Source organism: Elgaria multicarinata, chromosome 10 (assembly GCF_023053635.1).
Source record: "Elgaria multicarinata webbii isolate HBS135686 ecotype San Diego chromosome 10, rElgMul1.1.pri, whole genome shotgun sequence".
In the NCBI taxonomy this organism is placed as follows: Eukaryota; Metazoa; Chordata; class Lepidosauria; order Squamata; family Anguidae; genus Elgaria; species Elgaria multicarinata.
In genome coordinates, this window is record NC_086180.1 from 19,839,526 (window position 1) to 19,861,355 (window position 21,830).

The 21,830-nt window shown below is 46.6% G+C and overlaps 1 protein-coding gene across 1 annotated transcript in view; it reads right to left on the reverse strand.

Moving 5' to 3' along the window:
* SNCA (synuclein alpha) overlaps positions 1-5,859 on the reverse strand; it is a 73,978-nt gene extending 68,119 nt beyond the window's left edge. The window contains exon 1 of the mRNA XM_063136244.1: positions 5,719-5,859. Within this exon, the coding sequence (XP_062992314.1) occupies positions 5,719-5,839 (121 nt within the window). The 5' untranslated portion in view covers positions 5,840-5,859. The remainder of the gene's footprint in view (positions 1-5,718) is intronic.
* Positions 5,860-21,830: the final 15,971 nt, after the last annotated feature.

A 21,830-nucleotide genomic window follows, 5' to 3' on the forward strand; every position in this document is an offset into this window, starting at 1 on the left:
TCCATCAGAGTGATCAAGCCATGAGCAAGCATGTGTGAACCAAGCCTAAACCCATTGCAAATTAAAGGTTTGGTCTGATTGTGCTCAGGTGCCAATGGACAACTGAGGCACAGTAGCACCATACTCTATGGCAAGGGAGGGCAACATATGGCCCTCCATATATTGTTGGATTGCAACTCCCATCAGCCCTCATCATTGGCTATGCTTTTAACCTATAAAGACTTACATGGCTTGGGACCACAATACGTGACGGAACGCCTGTCCTGACATGAACCTATCCATACACTATGCTCAACATCTAAGGTCCTCCTCCGGGTGCCTACCCCAAGGGAAGCTCAGAGAACGGCAACAAGGGAGAGGGCCTTTTCAGTGGTGGCCCCTCAATTATGGAATGATCTCCCCAAGAAGGCTGCCTGGCACCAACATTGTTATCTTTTCAGCACCAGGTCAAGACTTTTCTCTTCTCCCAGGCATTTTGACAGCATTTAATAGCACATGCTGAGTTTTTAACTGACCCCAGAACAGTTGTTTTAATGGATATTGTCTATTTTTGACAGTATTTTATGCTTTTTATGGTTTTAAATTTTGTATATTTGTTTTTAATGTTCACTGTTTTTAACTTTTCTAAGAACAGACCACGGAACAATGGACTGGTTTAAGATTGGGAAAGGAGTACGGCAGGGTTGTATACTCTCACCTTACCTATTCAACTTGTATGCAGAACACATCATGCGACGTGCTGGGCTTGACGAATCCAAGGCTGGAGTTAAAATCGCAGGAAGAAACATTAACAATCTCAGATATGCAGATGACACCACTTTGATGGCTGAAAGCGAGGAGGAGCTGAGGAGCCTTATGACAAAGGTGAAAGAAGAAAGTGCAAAAGCTGGGTTGCAGTTAAACCTCAAAAAAACCAAGATTATGGCAACCAGCTTGATTGATAATTGGCAAATAGAGGGAGAAAACGTGGAGGCAGTGACAGACTTTGTATTTCTGGGCGCAAAGATTACTGCAGACGCTGACTGCAGCCAGGAAATCAGAAGATGTTTACTTCTTGGGAGGAGAGCAATGACAAATCTTGATAAAATAGTTAAGAGCAGAGACACCACACTGACAACAAAGGTCCGCATAGTTAAAGCAATGGTATTCCCCATAGTAACCTATGGCTGCGAGAGCTGGACCATAAGGAAAGCTGAGCGAAGGAAGAGAGATGCTTTTGAACTGTGGTGTTGGAGGAAAATTCTGAGAGTGCCTTGGACTGCAAGAAGATCAAACCAGTCCATACTCCAGGAAATAAAGCCAGACTGCTCACTTGAGGGAATGGTATTAAAGGCAAAACTGAAGTACTTTGGCCACATAATGAGAAGACAGGATACCCTGGAGAAGAGGCTGATGCTAGGGAAAGTGGAAGGCAAAAGGAAGAGGGGCCGACCAAGGGCAAGATGGATGGATGATATTCTGGAGGTGACAGACTTGACCTTGGGGGAGTTGGGGTGGCAACGGCCAACAGAAAGCTCTGGCGTGGGCTGGTCCATGAAGTCACGAAGAGTCGGAAGCGACTGAACGAATAAACAACAAAAAACCATCCAGAGAGCTTCGGCTATGGGGTGGTATATAAATGTAATTAATAATAATAATAATAATAATAATAATAATAATAATAATAATAATAATAATAATAATAATATGCTGGCCAGGGCTGATGGGAATTGTAGTCCAACAACATTCGGAGGGCCATAAGCTGCCCACCCCTGCTCTACAGGGTAGCATACAGGATGTTGCAACACCTTCCGACAGTGATGCACTGCCCATTGTTCCTCCACTATGACCAATACCCCATTAACAAAGGGAATTCTCCAGAAAGAAAGAAAAAGTCATTGCCCACTTTGCACTGTGTAAGGAGTAGGGCTGTGCATGGACCCCCCAAACTGCTTCGTGGCCCCATCTGGAACTTCTGGATCGGCCCCGAACTTGTTTGGGCCGATCCGCTCGTTCTCCACTCCACTCTTTGGAGCGAGATCCAGCTCCGCTGCCGGCGCCACATGGATGGTGCCGCTGCCAGATAAGCCAACTCCCCCGCCCCCTAACCTGTATCCGTTGCAGTCTGGAGAGGTTTGAGGCCCCGGTTGAGGCCGGAACAAAAGGCCGTGGCCTCTTCTGGCTTCAAGCCGGGGCCTCAGTTGAAGCCTGCGCTGGATCACGACGGAGGCAGGTAAGCCCCCTTACCTGGCTCTGCTGCCATCGCTGCATGGACATCAATGTCACTGCCAGGTAAGCCAACCCCCCTGCCCCCTTACCTGTGTCCGTCACGGTCCAGCGTGGGCTTCAATTGAGGCCCTGGTTGAAGCCGGAAGAGAACACCACGGCCTCTTCCAGCTTCAAGCTGGGGCCTCAATTGAAGCCTGTGACAATTGAAGCCTGTGAAGCCCTCCCCCTGCCCCCTTACCTCGCTCCACCACCGCCGCCGCACAGACTGCGGCGGCATCAAAGCCAGGTAAGCAAAACTGCCCCCCACCCCCTTACATGCCTTTGAGGCCTAGCCCTCAGTTGAAGCCCGCGATGGCGGCAGGTAAGCCCCCCTCCACACTGCCCCCTTACCTGGCTCCATTGCCGTCGCTGCACGGATTGTGCCACCGGTGCCAGGTGAGTCCCCCTCCCCCCCACTTACCTGCGTCTGGAGCTCTGGATTGAGGCGAACCACTTTGCCTCAATCCGCAGCCCCTTTTTGCTATGCCGTGTTAGCCTTCTCCCTCCCTCCCTCTTCCATTTCTGGCTCTCTCTCTCTTGTGACTTGTTTCATCTCTCTTTCCCTCTTCCTCCGTCTTCTCTTCCTCTGTCTTTGCATTTGCTACATTTGTGTCATGCAATGGGGTTGGATATCCAGGGATGGTGGGTTCTGCAGAGAGCTTACATGATTTGTATTTCAGTTAGGGTGACCATGTGGAAAGGAGGACAGGGCTCCTTTATCTTTAACAGTTGCATAGAGAAGGGAATTTGAGCAGGGATAATTTGTAAGCATGCAGCACCTGGTGAAATTTCCACTTCATCACAGCAGTTAAAGCTGCAGGAGCCCTGACCTCTTTTGTATCTGGTCAAAAGGGCAGGAATCCTGCAAGTTTAACTGTGGTGATGAAGAGAGAATGTCACCAGGTGCTGCATGCATATGGTCACCCTATTTCAGTACAGTAGTGATTATAGAGTGGCCATGTGCCCTTTTTAACAGAGGGCAGTTCTCCCATTGAACAGTCCTCTGTTTGAAGTCGTTTAAAGATATGGGTCTTTTGATTTTCTATTGAAAATGGAATTTCAGCAGGTGTCATTTGTATGCATGCAGCACCTGCTGAAATTCCCTCTTCATCACAGCAGTTAAAGCTGCAAGAGCCCTGCTGTCTTCTGTATCTGGTCAGAGAGCAGGGCTCCTAAATGTTGTGATGAAGAGGGAATTTCACCAGGTGCTGCATACATACAGACACCTGCTGAAATTCCCTTTTCTGTACAACTCTTAAAGATACAGGATCCCTTTCCTCCTTTTCAAATGGTCACCATACTATTTGGGTTGGTTAAAGATAACTGGTTTAAAAAACCCTCTATCTGAACTGGTTTAAAGATAAAGGACCATAAGAAGGGAGAACAGGGACTTTGAAGTTGCCCATCAACACTTAGCACCTACAAAGCAGACTGAACAAGGTATGTAGGTCACCTGGCCACCATCTTCCCCACTGTGATGCGATGGGCTGTATTTCTATTTAAATTATATTAATTATTACTAAATTTGCATCTATGCATGCAAATGTGATGCAATTCTGCATCTTCTTTTGCACTCTTTTTTTTGTTGGGGGGGGGAATGCAGAAGTTTCATAAACATTAACTTTTTAAAAAAGCAGAAAGAACTGGTGAGGGCAAGTGTACATCCAAAACTGTACACTGTGTGCTTGCTTTGGCAGCACATATACTAAAATTGGAACGATACAGAGAAGATTAGAAAAATTGTACACTGAAGTATTACATAACAGCCCAGAAAAGTGGAAGAGGGATTACAGTTAAGGTTAGTAGTGATGCTGTGAGTCAACATCCAATAGGCAACCATAACAATATCACAATCACCTTCTCCAGAGAAGAATTTTCTACCCTCCAGCAATAAAAAAATAAGTGTTTTACAATAACAATAGCTACTCATTTCACTGCTGTGAAACACAGCAATTTCCCCCCAGGAACAAGAGTGCTTCCTAACCACAGGTTCAGAGAAGGACTTAAGAAGCCAAAGAAATATTTGGATTTATCTAAACCACAGTCTTAATTTGGTTTAACATTCATTCCCTCTTCCCAGGGAACACCAAGACCTGTTTCTTTCTTTACTACATTGTTAATTTTCCTCCAAGGAACAAAAGGCTGTAAATGTGCTTTCTTCCACTCCATTGTATCTTCACAAAAACCCTGCAAGGTAGATGAGGCTGAGAGATAGAGAGATTGGGTTTCATTGGCGCAAGGCCACCCAGTGAGTTTCATATCCAAGTCAGGATTTGAACCCAGGCCTTCCTGGCCCTGTTGTAAAACATTGTTTTAGGTTTTTCTATGCAAGTGGTTTTATATAGAAATGAAATGGAATGAATGGAATGTAAATCTGTCTCCTCCATTTCTCTACATTTCCATTAACCTTTGAACCCAGATGGACAACCCGACAACCGTGAGGTGACCTATTCCTTCCTTGCATCCAGTTCTGGGAACCACACTTCAAGAAGGACGCAGACAAGCTGGAGTGTGTTCAGAGGAGGGCAACCAGGATGATCAGGGGTCTGGAAACAAAGCCCCATGAAGAGAGATTGAAAGAACTGGGCATGTTTAGCCTGCAGAAGAGAAGACTGAGGGGAGACATGATAGCACTCTTCAAATACTTAAAAGATTGTCACACAGAGGAGGGCCAGGATCTCTTCTTGATCCTCCCAGAGTGCAGGACACGGAATAACAGGCTCAAGTTACAGGAAGTCAGATTCTGGTTGGACATCAGGAAAAACTTCCTGATTGTTAGAGCAGTACGACAATGGAACCAGTTACCTAGGGAGGTTGTGGGCTCTCCCAAACTAGAGGCATTCAAGAGGCTGCTGGACAGCCATCTGTCAGGGATGCTTTATTGTGGATTCCTGCATTGAGCAGGGGGTTGGACTCAATGGCCTTATAGGCCCCTTCCAACTCTACTATTCTATGATTCTGTCCTACTCTGCTATGCCATTACTGTACTTATAGGCATGAAACTTGAAACAATGGGTTGGATCCAAATTTAGTCATACCTAGAATAGACCCACTGAAACCAATGGGACTTTAATAAGTCATGAATAACGGCAGGAGCCACACCAAGCAGGATGTAGCACTATGAAAACAGCATATGGTCTGTGTCAATGGGCCCCAACAGTTTTCAGTGCACTTCAATACCACTATAAAGGAGTAGTGTGGCTCCTGCCTTTTATAGTTATACCACTTTCATAGTGCAATATCCCGCTTGGTGTAGATTAGGCCATACTTACTGGCAATAAGAGCTTCAAGCTAAAATATAGTATTTGGGTTTTTTGGGGACCCTGCCCACTTGGCCATTGGCTACATCGTTTTACCTGTGGCCCCTCCCACCACTGGCATGTGGCCCCCAAGAACTTCTCCAGAATGGCATTTGGCTCCCCAGCTGCAAGACGTTCAACGCCCCTGATTTTGAGCCTCCTGCCCACCTACCCATGTAGATCATGCCTTCTTTTGTTTTCCCGGCTGCGTCGGCCATGCCCTGTTTGGTCTTCTCTGCCGCTGCCACGACTCCTTCTTTGGCTTTATTAAACCCTTTCATGAAAACATCCATGGCCAAAGATTGTTTATATCCAGCTCTGGAAAGGAAGGGAATAGAATGAATTAAATAGGGACCGACGTTTGTCTCTGCATGCTGCCTGTAGTCCTGGGATGGCAGAATTCAGAGGGGAAAAACCACTCTGGGCTTATCCATTGTCCAAATGGCCACCAACTGCGATTCAGGCAAAAACACCAGCAGGGGAATATGGGCAGGATCTACACTACTGCTTATAATGGTTTATAATGGTTATGACAACTGTTCAGGCCCAGGACACATTACATTTACTGTTTTCATACTGTTTTTAAAGTGTTATATCCTGCTTGGTGTAGATCGGCCCATGGCCTGGCCTGAAATGCATTTAAACGCCTGCTTGAACAGAAGGACATAAGAAGAGCCCTGCTGGATCAGTCCGAGGGTCTATCTAGTCCAGCACTCTCTCCAAACAGTGGCCAACCGGCTGCCAACCAGAAACCCACAAGCAGGACACGGGTGCAACATCATCCTGCCTCCCATGTTCCCCAGGAACTGGTGTATTTAAGCTTACTGTCTCTGATCATAGGTGGGTGCAGCGTATTTTATTAGAGTGGGCACCCAAGCATTTTTTTAAAAGGTGAACATTTATTGAATACTCCATCATAAAGGACATTATTTTCATTTAAGTATTTATTAAACACTGTATACACACTCTGCCCTACGCTGCGTCCGGCTGGCCTGACTGCAGGAGAGCTGTTGCATCTGGGGGTATGAGGAGATGCTCCAGCAGCCCCAGCATTAGTGGGGCATTGTAGTGACACTAGCCAGAGGAGGGGCTTAGGAAGGCCCTCCTCCTTGCCTCTTTGAAGAGCAGCTCCTGGAAGAGAGGCTCCTAGCAGAGTGATTCCTTTTTGATCCTGCTGCTTGGAGCAATGGTGCTTTCTCAGAGGTAGTGGTTCTTCGGCACGGGGGTGGAGCAGTTGGAAGGCCGTTCCTGCTGTGTCTGGATCCCTACTCAGTGGCCCCCTCAATTCATGCTTATTGCTTGAGACATTAGGGTGTGCCTGAGGACACCCCTTGTGCATGCGTATGCCTCTTATACTGCTCCCCATCTTGTTCTTGCCTTGAACAATTGATCTCCCCTCTCATCCTTTCCCCTCCATTCCCCTTCCCTTGTGTGTCTTTGCGTTTTTGTATGTAAGCCTGATAGCAAGCCCCACCCTCTTTTGATTGATGTGAGCTTCTTTGAGAGACAATGTTTAAATACCAGCGTGGTGTAGTGTGGTTAGAGTGTTGGACTGGGAGTCAGGAAATATAGACTTTGGGCCAATCACTGAGAGCTTCTCTAAATGAGCGATTTATAGCATGCTTGTGATTGGCCACTCATGGAAGTTTGCGGGACCATTACATGATGACATTAGCATCCAGGCCCCCCTTGTGATATTACCTGGAAATTGTGGGTTTTAAAACAAAACAAAACCAGAGATAATGTGGGCATATCTGGGAAATCTTCCACTGTGTAGGGTGACCATATGGAAAGGAGGACAGGGCTCCTGTATCTTTAACAGTTGCATTGAGAAGGGAATTTCAGCAGGTGTTATAGGTATGCATGCAGCACCTGGTGAAAGTCCCTCTTCATTGCTGCAGGAGACCTGCTCTCATGACCAGCTACAAAAGAAGGCACAACACCTGCTGAAATTCCCTTTTCTATACAAATATTAAAGATACAGGAGACCTGTCCTCCTTTCCATATGGTCACCCTACATATAGGCAGCAACAAGATGCCCAACCCTGGTGAATGGAACTGCAGCCTGAATTTGCTTGCTCCAAAAGGACTTTAAAATCTCAATATTGAAAAATATAAGATTAGATCAAGATCTATCTAACCCAGCATTTTGTCCTTTTGTGACTAAATGTCCTTTTTCACAGCACTTTGGAATCCTTTGTAGTAGTTGAGGCAATAAGCCTGAGTGCACCTGTTGCTGGGGATCATGGTTGGGAGGGTGCTGTTGCGCCATGTCCTGCTTTGTTGGTCCCTGGCTGACAGCTGCCTGGCCACTGTGTGAACAGAGTGCTGGACTAGATGGACCCTTGGTCTGATCCAGAATCTTTATTTCTTATGCTCTTATTTAACTAGTGTTTTTCTTTATAAAGTCTAGACCCTAATCCTGCCATATTGAAATCACAGAAAGAATGGAAGCTCAGAGCCATACTTTGATGCCACTTAAGCAAGTCCTTCTAAACCGTGATCAAGTGAGTAATTCTTTAAAAATAGGAGTGTGAATAGTCATTAACACACCCTGATGAAAAAAAAAATCCAGTAACTCTTAGGGAATGAGGTGATGGGGAGGAGCCTTAAACTAAACTGTCTTTAAAGGAGGATTTTAACATTAACCACTGGCTTTGTTTTCACCTAGGAAAATTTAAACCGCGTTATACTGAGTCAAACACTTGGTCCATCTAGCTCAGTAATGTTGACACTGACTGGCAGCAGCTCCCCAGGGTTGGAGGCAGAATTCTTTCTTTGCCCTACCTGGAAAAGTCAGGGATTGGACCTGAAACCTTCTGCATGCAAAGCATGTGCTCTCATCACACTGAGCTACAGCCCCGTCCAAGATGCCAGCCCTCCACAGTAATCCCTTTAACACACACCCAGCATTGCAAGTGTTCAGAAAAATATCCATCATTGCTTTCAGAGAAATTGGGGGCATCTGTGTGCCAGGTTGTCTAATTTTTGTTCACAGTGGTATAGGCTTAAAACAAAAATGAAATCTTTACCTCAGCTTGATTCCACACGCATACACAGTTTCAAAAACCTGCTGTCCCACCCACCCTCTCAATTACTGGGTGCGAATATTTACTTCAGTGTGGATTCCAGCTAACCCTGAGACAGGAGCTCACACTTCCTCAGAGTACTCAAGAAGGGTATCATATTCTCTGCTCCACTCCTGAAAGGAAGGCAGATCTCTGGATATTGTGACTCTTCACAGAAGTGTGGGGATTTCTCTGTCTGTCTGTCTGTCTCTCTCTCACACACACACTCCACAGAACCCCTTACAGACCATTAGTTGTGGGGAGGAAGGAAGACCATCTTCAATGATTTGGAACCATGTCTGCATGTGGGAGCTAGAATCTTGCTAGAATGGATGTGACTAAATTTGGGTCCATCAAGGCAAGACATCAAGGCAAGGTTGGGGGCTTCTCCCATTGCTCCTACTCCCTAAGACCAATGCCTGTTCCTCGGGGGGGGGGGGATGGATTCTGCTCTCTGCTTCTCTACAGCCCCTCACAGCGTGTGGGAGTGGGTGGACAGCAGGCACACCTCAAGCGGCTGCCAAAGTGTCTGCAAAAACTCAACGCCGTGACGGAACTAGTTGAGTCTCTCTCTAAGGTGCCAGAACATATCCAGTCCTTCCTGGGATCAAAGTCAGTGGTGCAGGCCTTTGGGGCTGAAGTCCAGGGCCTTGCAGCCCAGTGGGGGGGGGCAATGGCCCCCCAGAGAGCGAAAGGCGATGGAGGCATCAGGGCAGCAGAAGTCAATTCTATTTTATTCCTGTAGTCATAAGGGTGCTATGACTGAAGCGAGCTGAAAATGCAAAATTGCATGTGTCTGTTGTTGCAATCAAGGTTGGCAAAGAGTTTTGCTCTTGTTCTAACGTATCAGGCAGGCAGAAGCAGTTGTAAAACATGGAGTGGTGGTTGTGGATGGGGGAAGGCAAGCATTAGTTGTGTGCTTCACAACTTCAGTAATACGCATGGCCAAGTAAAGCCCCCCCCCCCAGACCATTAAATCCAGGGTCTAAAATTACCTAGCTGCACCACTGAACCCAGGGCAACGAGGCGAATGCATGTATAGACTCCAGACTCTTAAGGGAACAGGGACAGGTTCCTTGATTAAAGAAAGAAAAGAATGACTAACACACACACACACACACACACAGAGTGATGTTCCTGAAGAGACAATATCCTGGGTTAGACACTTGTTCTCTTTCTCCACACAGGATGGCTCAAGGCAAGCCCAATTGTATGGGCAATATTTCCAGGTCTCACAATTCCACACCCTTCTTATTTAGCTAATTAGAGGCACTTTAAATACATTTATTCTTGCCATTACCATTCTTGCTCCTCCCACACACAGCTGATCTGCTGGGGGTGGGGGTGGGGGAGGGATACCAAGGCAAAAGGTTGTCTTATCGCATGTATGTTTACTCTGAATAAAGTCCTGCTCGTTTCAAGGGGACTTACTCCCGAAGTAAGTGCAGGATAGCAATTTTAGGCTGCAGTCCTGTACACACTTGCCTCTGATTAAGCCCAGTGAACTCAATGGGGATTGCGTCTGAGGAGACATGCACAGGATCACACTGTTAGGCTAAGGGCTTATGCAGCTTACATAGGAATAAGTCCTACTGAGCTGAGCAGGTCTTACTTCCGAGCAAAAGCATGCATCAGCCAGTGGAGGCTGGAGGCTCCAATTTCGGGAAGGGGGTTGTAAACCTAGTCTGGTCTTCAGTCAGAGCCAGCCGGAGCTGTCCAAAGTGCTGAACCGCAACCCTAAAACGGGTTCAGCACCTTGGATAGTTCCTTTAGAGTTCTGACTAAAACCCAGAATCGATTCACATCCCCCGAGATTGGAGCTACCGTTTTCCACTGACATCGGTTATGCAGAAGGAGGAGGAGGAAAACCCTTCCTCGATTTACTCACGAGGAAGTGTGCGCTGGAGCCCAGCCTTCGAGATCCCTCACTCCCTTTTCAGTCCTGGTGGACCCCTTCTTTACCGCCCCCCCCCGCCCCAAGAGGGAAACAAGCCACAGATCCATCCAGGTTACTTACCCCTTTCTTTTTATTTTGAAACAACACAACAACCCGCTCCTCGGCTCGGTAGATCTTGAGAACAGCTCGACGGGGTGGCAAGAAAGCCGAGGATGCGCCCCGCTGCCTCGATTTAGCAGCACATCGCCGCCGAGGGATGCAGCGAGACGAGCGTCCAACGCCCAGCGGTACCCAGGTCCCGGTTCAGCCAGGCAAGGGCGGCAGGGAGCGACCGTGGAGCGGAGGAGAGGAAGGAGCGAGGGAGGAGCTTGGGCTGGGCAGAAACGAGCGCCCCTCCAGCGCCTGCCGCTCTCCGCCTGATTCGTCAGGTAAAGGAGGCAGGCGGCAGCAGCAGCGCCCACGAACTCACCCGGGGAGAGGAGGAGGAGGACGCCGCCCGCCCCTGCGCGGGGCTCTCCATCTCCCCGTGGCTCCGCCCGGCGGCAGGCAGCCTCCTCCAGAGCACGGCGCCTTGTGCTTGACGGGGAGGGCCGGGATCGTTTCCGTGCACCCCCCACCCACCGACCCCCGGGCGTGGGATCTGCAACAAGTAGGAAGGAAGCCTTGACCCGAAAAGGAAGCGAGCTGCACCTGCTTTCTCTGCTGCAAGAGGAGGGAAAGGGAACGACAAAAAAAGTATCTCCCAGGTAGAGTTAGTTACTCTGGGGCTTGTTGCTCCTCCCCTTCAACTGGAACCACGCCCATTTATGCCCCACCCTCTTTCTGGCATGCGCTGTCTTTAAAGAAACAGAGCTATCATTTAAGAAACGCATCTGTAAGGGGGCAATACTTAGACAGAAAAAAAGTCCTTTAACTCCCAGCATTCCCCAGTCATCATGGGGAATGCTGGGAGTTGTAGGACTTTTTTTCTGTCTAAACATGCAGAGGAGTGTGCCTTAAGTCAGCGTTCTCCAAGCTACCGCCCTCCAGATGTGTCAGACTACAAGCTTCCCTCTTCTCCGACCAGCAGACTGGGGATTTTATGTATGTATTTATTTGATGTATTTCTGTACCAACTTTCTGGGATCCACCAAGGCAGTTGGTACAAAACCTAAAAAATGTACGGCAGATTCCATAAACAGGAAAGGAACTGAAAGTGTAACTGTCAAGATTGTGCTGCCCTTACTGTACAAATTCATGATGCAACCACACTTAGAATATGGTCTACTGTCTTAGAATACTGTCACCACACCTAGAAAAAGACATTGTGGAACTGGAAAAAGGGCAGCAAGGGCAAACTAAAATGATCCAAGGGGCTGGAGCATCTCCCATATGAGGGAAGGCGTTTAGCTTAGAAATGAGGGAAGTAAGGGGAGACATGACAGAGGTATACAAAATTAAGCAGGGTGTGGAGGAAGTGGATAGGGAGATGTTTTTCACCTTCTCTCATGATACTTGAACCCAGGGTCATCCCATGAAGCTCACTGGGGTCATACAGGACAGATAAAAGGAAGTACTTCTTCATCCATTGCATCATTCCCTTACTTTCGCCTTTCAGTCCAGCACTTGAATTTTTTTTAAATAAATGGGTCTCAGTTATGCCTGGAATTCTAGACATGTTGCCATTTGCAGACCTAGCAGGTGCAGGGGCCCCCAGTCTGGATTGGGACCCTGTCAGGGAGCTTTAAACCCTTGACCCTCCATTGTGACCCAGATCTGGATCCCCCCCCCCCACAAGCTGCTATTTGCATCAATGGGAGCTTTCCTCCTGATGCAAACAGCAGGCATGGATGCGTGTGATCCAGGTTGGGATCATGTTGAGGGCAAAGAGTTAAAGCCACTAACTTCCCCGGCAGGTTACACTCCCTCCCCTGCCCCATGCCTGCTATTTTCACTTAATATGACATCCAAACACAGACAAATCACTATGTCATTTTGATATTTTCAGTGAAGATCCTCCAAGTCAACATAGTCTTAAATCAGCTTCAGCCTTGATCCATGGTAAATAAATGGTGTAAACAATTCCTTTATCTTCCTTCTTGAACTAGTTTTTTTTAAAAAAATAGTCACAGATCAAACTTGAAGTCAGCAGCCTTGCTCTTTTCTATATTGTGTACATTCTGACTGTAACCCCCAGCCTCCTTGCCTTTGCAGAACTTAATAAAGTTCTATGCGGTTCCTTCTCCATAATAGTTCTGTCGGCCGTTCTTTCTGTGACGTGATTTCTCTTCCTGATCACAAAGGCATCTGGTAAAGCAGAGCTAGCCAACCTTTCTTCCTCTATAAAGCTACCATTATGATTACTTTTTTTGTGTGTGTTTTTAAAGTAATTGTCTTACATAAATATCTTCAGTCTCGCTCACAGGGAGCTCATCTTAGAGGGGAAGGAGTTTTGTGGAAGATTTGTTTTCCTCCTACGTGCCGGAAAGAGAAAGAATAAGAACAGTAATGTTTGTTGTTGGTAGACAAAAAGAAAGGAGATTTTCTGTGTTGCCTGTTCTCTCTTCCTCTGTATGTATTTGTGTGTCTTTCTGCTGATTTAACCTGATGCAAAAGTTCAAACAGAACTCCAAGGTGGGGTCAATTTTCCCTCCTTGAAGAACCAATAACAAGTTAAAAAATAATGAGCTGGGTAGAGGTAGAATGAACTCTCATATGTGGGAGTTGTAGAACATGTCTGTTTTTCTTTAACAACTCAAAATTGTGCTCTCAGTTCTGGGGCACTAAATGAGATATTTATGGGAAAGCAAAGCATGATAAACATATCTCAACCATTCAGCTTAATTTACTCCTCCTCCTCCTCCTCCTCCTCCTCCTCCTCCTCCTCCTCCTCCTCCTCCTCCTCCTCCTCCTCCTCCTCCTCCTCCTCCTCCTCCTCTTCTTCTTCTTCTTCTTCTTCTTCTTCTTCTTCTTCTTCTTCTTCTTCTTCTTCTTCTGTCTGGCCCTCGCAAAATCTAGTGTTAAATGCCAGGCTGTAATTATAGTTTGGCTCTGTGTCTGGTGCTTACTGATATCTCGCCTAACTTGTTGGAAGACATTTTTTCCTCTTTTATATATATATAAAAATATAGGATTTTGGTACTGAAAATGTATGAAAAAGCAAAGACAACAAAAACATGTCATACTCAGAGATTCTTTTGGTTCCACGTATTCTGAATCAGACCAATAGTCCATCAAGCTTGATATTGTCAGGTGTAGGCAACCTGGTAGTGGAGGCTGGTGGCTCCGATGCCAGTGGGATGATGATCCAAGGTGGAAGCTCCTTTAGAATTTTGACTGGTTCTGACTGAAATCTGGAGCAGATTCACTACCCATTGACAATGGAGCTACCTGTCTTCACTGCAGCCTGGTGGCATCCAGATGTTTTGGATGATAACTCCCACAATCATTGACCATTGGTCATGCTGGTTGGAACTTTTGAGAACCTGATGCCTTCCAAAACATCTGGAGGGCACCAGGTTGCTTGCCCCTAGTCTACACTAGCTGGCAGGAGCTTTCCAGGGTTTCAGACAGGAGTCATTCCTAGCCCTACCTGGAGATGCCAGGTGTTGAACCAGAGACCTAAAACATATGCCGTGCCCCTTCTCCATTTCCATTACTAAGATAGCTGTTCATTGATTACAGTGTAAAAGTCCTAGAGTTAGAGCTTTATCACACCAGCGTTATACTGTGCAATTATTGCAAATTGTGTGCAAAGGACTCCGAAGTTTTCCAGCTTGTAATCTGCTTTTATTGTGAAGTACTCCCATGCATCCTGCTTTAATTGTGCTTCAAAGGCAAAAGCCTCACTGTATTTTGCTACTAGTTTTCGAGTGTATCATTTGTTGTTTTCCGAGCAGCCACTGGGGCGCAGGAGCAGGATTTGAAGAAAAATTAAATCAATGCTTACATCTGCGTAAGGTTTAAAGCTAAAGGCATCAAAACTGGCACAGCAATAGATATTAAGGAGAGCTTTAAGCATACCAAATTTGAATTAAATTGGGTCATCCGTTGATTTTTTAATGATTTTTTTACATTTCCCCCCTTAAACCCACTTCCTGGTATGCAAAGGATCTAGCCGCCCGGTAACAACAACAACGGCGACAGCTTAGCGCTGTAGGGGATAATTCGAAGGAAACAGGTACGTGGGATGAAGCTCTTAGTGGGATCCTTATCGTTCTGCCTAGGCCTACTGGCCTCTATGGACATAAGAGCTAAAGAAAAGCTCCACTGGATAAGACCAAGGGCATATCTAGACCAGGGGGGTGGAGGGGAAGGATCTTGCAATATGCTGATCATGAGATCCTCCCCCTAAGTCTATCCTGGGAGGAAGAGGACGTCGCACCCGCCATTTTTTTTAATGGAAAATGAGTGCAGGAGTGCTCCAGTGACAAAGGTATTTTTTACCTCCCCCTCCCGCTCCCCCCACCCCATCCCCGATGGGCACGGAGCTCCTCAGGAGCTCCGTGCCCGGTTCCTGGTTCCCGGCTCCTCATGGTTACTTGTGAGGAGCTGGGACAAACCGGGACAGCTGCCCACACATCCCATGGTCTCAGGATCATCCCAGGACCACAGGAAAAGCCATGGCAAAAGTGTAGAGTGATATCTCAGGGAAATGCAGGGATCTTCCCTGCCTGCTTCCGGGATCCCCTGTGCATCATGTGGACGCACAGGGACGATCCTGGGATGATCCCCGGGATATCGCCCCGTCGAGACATGCCCTAAGTGTCCATCTAGTCCAGCATCGTGCTAGGGATGTGCGAATCAGCAATATGTGAGTTCTCCAAAATTCTCCGAATTCCATCTTGAAGCCCATTCTGATTTAGATCATGAGTTGTATCATATTGTGAGCTTTGGTGGGGGTGGGGTTTTTGGCATGAAAATCTGTGTGTATTTTCATGCATATTTTCCAAATGTATGTCTCTATTGCGTGCAGTTTTGAAATGTACACATTTTTGTCCCAATGATTAAAATGTATTTGTACACATTTTTTCAAAAGTCTGCATTTTTTCATGCCATTTTTCAGATGCATGCCTGCTGTCAAACACATTTTTTGGGGGGTCCATGAATCACATTGCAAGCTTGGAAATTGCAAGCTTGGAATCACACTGCAAGCTTGGAAACACTGGGATCTCAGGGGGGCATACAGATAAAATCAGAACAATGTAACACAATAAATATACACAGCTAAAAATGTATTAAATACAGACTTTGAGCACAGATTGCATTTCAGGTGTGAACTGGATAACATCCTGATCAAAAACCAAGTGAAATCGATTTCCAACGATGTCTGTCCAGATGCCTCCAGAAAGTCCACATACAGGGCAATTCAACACCATTTATTCCCCACCATCTAGTCCATAAAATATTCGCTGCCTTTGAACATAGAGGATCCATTTAGTTCTCATGACCAGCAACCATTGGCAGACCTAGCCTTCATGAATTGGTTAAATTGTTTTTGTTCTAAAGCCATAGGGTTATATCCAATATCAGTTTTACTCAGAACAGAATAGACCCATTGAAATGAATGGGACTGGAGAGCACCAGGTGAGAAATGAGTTGGATACAACCCATAGTAGCTAATGGCCATCACAATATATGGCATTAATTAATCCCATATGTTAATTTTTTTGCTGTGTAAACAAGTCCCTTCGTTTGTCTGTCTCGAATGCCTTGCTAATTAATTTAATTGGATGACCCTGAACTTGAGAATTATGAGAGAAGGCCAAGTAGGAACTTTCCAATTTGCCATGAATTTATTTATTTATTTATTTATTACATTTCTATACCGCCCAATAGCTGAAGCTCTCTGGGCAGTTCACAAAAATTAAAATCATAGTAAGACAATCAACAGGTTAAAAGCACAAATACACAATACAATATAAAAAGCAATACAATATAATTTCACTTTAGAGAAGCTGTGAGATGCTAGATGACAGCAAGCCTGCAAATCAACATTCACCATCCTTCATACAGCCGATGGTGGCTGAGGTGTTGGTATAAGCCTAGGCAAGGTGAGAAAGTGGGGACATGATAGGTCTGAATAAAAGTATCCATGGTGTGGAGGAAGTGGATACAGAGAATTCCCCCTCCACACTCTCTCATAATACTTGAACCTGGAGTCATCCCATGATGCTGAATGGTGGCAGACAAAAAGAAGTTCTCTTTCACACAACACATAGTTCAACTATGGAATTCATGGCCACAAGATGTAGTGATGGCTACAAACTTGGATGGCTTGAAAAGGGGATTAGATGAATTTATGGCAGATAAGGCTATGATAAGCTAATTGCCATGGAGGCAGCATGCCTCTGAATCACAGTTGCTGCGGAACATGAATGGGAGGGTGCTGGTTGCACTCATGTCCTGCTCAAGGACTTCCCATAGGTATCTGGTTGCCCACTGTGGGAAGAGAGTGCTGGATTTGATAGGTCTTTGTCCTGATTCAACATGGCTCTTGCATTCTTCAAATACATCAAAATGCATCCTGGAAGGCCACAAGCAGGCATTAAAGGAGCAGCCCTTTCCCCATTGTATGTCTCCAATATTTACTACTTGAAGATACTTTGGATCTGAATATAGAGGTTCCACTTAGCCCATAATCCATGATTGGTTCCATAGCCCTTTATAGGCCTATCTTCCATGAACTTGTCAAATTGGTTTTAAAAACCATCTAAGCTTGTGGTCATCAGCCATATCCAGTGGCTGTGAATTCCATAGGTTAATCCTTACATTACCCCAACAAAGCAGCTGCTACCAGCATAATGACTTACTTAGGCCCTTTCTACACCTACAGGTGTAGAGGGCCGGAGAGGGGGCAATCTCGGACTTACCTACTTCCGGGATCTTCTGTGTCTACACAGCTGTGCGACATCCTGGATGGGAGGAGGGATGTCATGCACATTGCGGGTGCCATTTTCTTTTAAAGGAAAAGGAGCTGGAGCTCACTCGCGCTCCAGTGAAAAATAAGGTAAAAAAAGGGAAAAAAAGCCCCAACCCTGCTCCCCACCCAATCCCGATGGCCCTGGTCTCCCCCTGTCCCAGCTCCTTCCCTCCAATGACCCCTGCTACTTGTGGGGAGGAGGGAAGAAGCCAGGATGGGCGGCCACACACCTCCCACGGTCTCGGGATGATCCCGAGACCACGGGAGGAATTGGGTTTTCCCAGGGAGTACTTATCCTTGGGAAAACCTGTGCTCATCCCCCCCCCTGCCCCTGGGAGTCCCTGTGCATCATTTGGATGCACAGGGACTCAGCTGTGACCAGCCCAGATTTTCGGGCTGGTGTAGAAATGGCCTTAGAGGTAGATCTCTCTCACTGATATCTGTGAGCCTTAATGCCTTCCAAGCAATGTGTTCAGGATGTGAGGGGTTGTTGTATATGGGACTTTACTTCCACTAAGTGCTATACTACTCCCCTTCCCCCCCTCTTTTTTTTTTAAAAAAAACAGTTACCTAACTGAAAATCATAAATGCCCACAGAAAGTAGATTTGCTTCTCTTTGCTCTGTTCTATTCCAAACTAACAAGATCTCTAGGGAAACTGAAAGAGTAATTTAGTTCACTGGTTTTCTAGCACTGTTCTCTCAGGGGAGGAGAAAAATATTCCATAGTGCATTACAATATAGAAATCTCAACATATAAGATCTAGATATATAAATTGCAATACTTGGCCAAAATATAACTTCTACATACATGAAACGCAATTGTCAAAAATATAAAAAAATGTAAAACGATGGGATGTGCATTTGCGCACACCCAAGGAAAGAGACACTATTAATATTTTCTGTATACCCACAAAATATCTGCACAACAGTCTTAATTAGGGTTGCCAAGTTTTCATTGCAAAAAGTCTGGTCCTATGAGCAGGGCTGTGGCATGGAACTTGTAGCAGGTAGAATCTAGAAGTCTCCGATATGCAGTCACATAGTGGTATGTTTTGAAGTGCGGATGCTCCTCATGACAATCCCCATAGTGGAATCTGTGGCCGAAAGTACCTGGGGACAGCTTTGGCTGATCTGCCATCTATGGCCTTTCCTGGACAGGGACAACCTAGTCACAGTAGTACATGCGCTGGTAACTTCCCAATTAGACTACTGCAATGCACTCTACGTGGGTCTGCCCTGGAAGATGACTCGGAATTTGCAGCTATTGCAAAATGCAGCAGCTAGACTGCTGACCAGAACATCGTGGCCTAATCTACACCTACAGCCCTTTCGTAATGGAGGAGGGATGATTGCGATGGTTCCCAGCTTCCGCAATCGGTGATCACGGGGCACACGCCACTGGTGTTTCCCACAATTAAAGAAGGGCCTTTGCAGGAGCAAGTGTGCCCTGTTACGGCAGTTCCGAATGTGTATCGGCAGAAGTGGGTGGGACTAGGCAGATGGCTACGGGGCACAGAATGTTTTTTAAAAAATAATTCCTGAGAGATGCGCACCAGCGTACACACGCAGTAACACAAGGGGGATAATGCACTCCTGCGCAGATATATATATATATATATATATATATATATATATATATAAAACCCACTCACGATAAAACACACTGATGCCCATGCACACACCCCTGACAATGGGTTGGCCGTTTGCTGAGTGAGGAGTTCGCACCAAGCAGCAACAGCTTCGTGAGGGGGGGGGCACACCAGCCACAGACTTTGGAATTGTAGTGAGAGAGCTGAAAAAAGTGACAAAAGCAGTCAGCAATATTCCTGATTAATTGAGGAATGGACCCGAGATCACAGTGCGATCATGTAGGGACGACTTCGATATTATATTGAAATAAATGGCTGGTATAGGGTGACCAGATGCACCGTGAAACCCAGGAGACCTCCGATAAGACGAAGCATCTCCAGGGCAACCGGCTCTGGCCCCCAAAACTCCGGGGAAAACATGCGCCGCCCGGCATGTTCCCTAGCCCTGCCCAGCCTCAATCTAGCCTTGTATTTGGCCTGCGCAATCAGCCTGAAGCTGGAGTTGGAGCCGGAGCTGGAGCTGAAGCTGGGGCTGGAGTTGGAGCCAGGACTGGGCTGGAGCTGCTGGAGCCAGAGCTGGGGCTGGAGTTGGCACCGGGGCGGGGCTGGAGCCGGAGCCGGGGCTGGGGTTGGAGCTGGAGCCGGGCCTGGGGCTGGAGTTGGAGCCAGGGCGGGGCTGGAGCTGCTGGAGCCAGAGTTAGGCTGGAGTTAGAGCTGGGGCAGGGCTGGAGTTGGGGGCGGGGCTGGGGCTGGAGTTGGGGCCGGGGCTGGAGTTGGGGCCGGGGCTGGAGTTGGAGCCTGGGCTGGAGTTGGAGCCGGGGCTGGAGTTGGAGTCGGGGCGGGGCTGGAGCTGCTGGAGCCAGAGTTGGGCTGGAGTTAGAGCCGGGGCAGGGCTGGAGTTGGGGGCGGGGCTGGGGCTGGAGCCGGAGCCGGGGCTGGAGTTGGAGCCGGAGCCAGAGCCCCGCGGGGATGGAGCTGGAGCTGGAGCTGTTGCTGGAGCTGGGGCCGGGGCTGGAGTTGGAGCCGGGGCTGGAGTTGGAGCCGGGGCGGGGCGGGGCTGGAGCCGGGGCGAGGCTGGAGCGATGTGTTTTGCTGGGCTGCTAGCCCATGCTGCTGGGCTGTTCCTGTCCTCCTTTCTTTCCCCTGGAATTAGAAGCTGTGGAATATTGTTGTAACATAGGTAGGATATGTTTAATTTTACCTTTTATTAAAAACAAAAACAATGTTCTTATAACTGTGACTGAGAGGGCAAAAAAGGGTAAATTTAAAAAAGGAAGACAGAAAATTGGTTGATTTTCGTGACATGCCCAGACTTGCTCTCTGTTCCAGCCAGCATTTCTTCAGCTGCCATAGGCACTCATGAGGCTTGAATTTTGGGGGGGCCATACCAGCTTGCTTGCTTGAGTCAGCGCAGCCCACCTTATTGTCCAGCAACTCCCTCCCAGCCACAGCATGCCCAGGTCTCCAAAAAGAGGGCATCTCTTCAAGTACTGGTTTTAAAAGTTGTTCAACTATATAAATTGTGTGTGCGTGTGTGTGTGTGTGTGTTTTGGACAGGCATGTTTCTCTGCACTTCTGGGCTGCTCTTGTATGTATGTGGGGTTTATTAAAGTAATTGAAGTCCAAATGAAATGCCTCTAGCTGCAACCTACAGTGGAGGGGGTAGATTGGATTTAATCTCTGGCTGCATGGATGAAATAAATTGTCACTGACTTTCTATACATTCTTTGGGTACTGGTTTTGATGAATTAATTGGGTGAGTGTGTGCTGGGAGTGGGCTCGCCTTGGGTGTATTTTAAAACAATTATTAGTGAGTGAGCATGTTGGTGTGTGTAGATTTGTATTTTACTTTTTAGCCCCGGTTGTGTATGTATGTTTCTCGTTTGTTTGGTTTTTGCCTTAGTGCATGTGTGGGATGATGACGCTCACAATGCTTTGGGAGAGTAGATGGGTGTGTTGTATTTTTAATGGTGTTTTTTGTTTCTTTGTTTAGTTTGCCTTGGGTGTGTGTATGCCTGTGTGGATTTATTATGTTGATGAATGTTATTTTTCCTTGTGTGGGTTGCTGTGGTTTATTATTATTTTGCCTTTCATGAGTGTGGGCTGGAGTTTTATTGTGCTCCTCCTGACCCCTAGTTAAGTGTGTGTGTGTGTAGGTTTGTTTGTTTTTAATTGTCTTACGGAGGTGGGTTTGGAATTGCCATAAAATGATACCTCAGTAAAGTTTTCCATTGTATTTTGTTGTAACTGAATGGGAATATCTGAAAGTTGTTTTAAGAGCATCTGGAATGATGGGGCAGTTGCCTCAGTAAAATCAGTATAATATATCTGGAGATATCTGGTTTTAGTAGTATTCATGTCAGCGTACTAGTTGCATTTAATCTGCAGCTGCCATACACATTTGTGTAACCAATAGCAAGAAGATGAAGACAATGGTGTATGAAAAATCCCATGAAAAAGAACAACTGGTTGTATCCAATGTTAGTCTTAGACCCATTGAAATGAATGGAATTTAGACTCTGAATACAACCCATGGTTTTGAAAAGGAGCTTGTTTGTCTTTTGGCATGATTTGAAAGACAATTGCTCTACACTGCAAGCATAGGCTACTCGTTCAGCTATACTAAGCCTCCTCTCAGTAGCCATCTCTACTTATCTTGGCATGTTCACTTTTTATTCTCAATTATCTGTGAACAAACTGTTGTTGTAGCATGGCAGCTAATGTCTCAAATGTTGTACCAGAAATGTTCTGTCCTAGTGAGATAATTATGTGAGTGCATAGCATGATTTGGCCTGACTTCCTTGAGTGTGTCTGGACCTCGTAGGCTC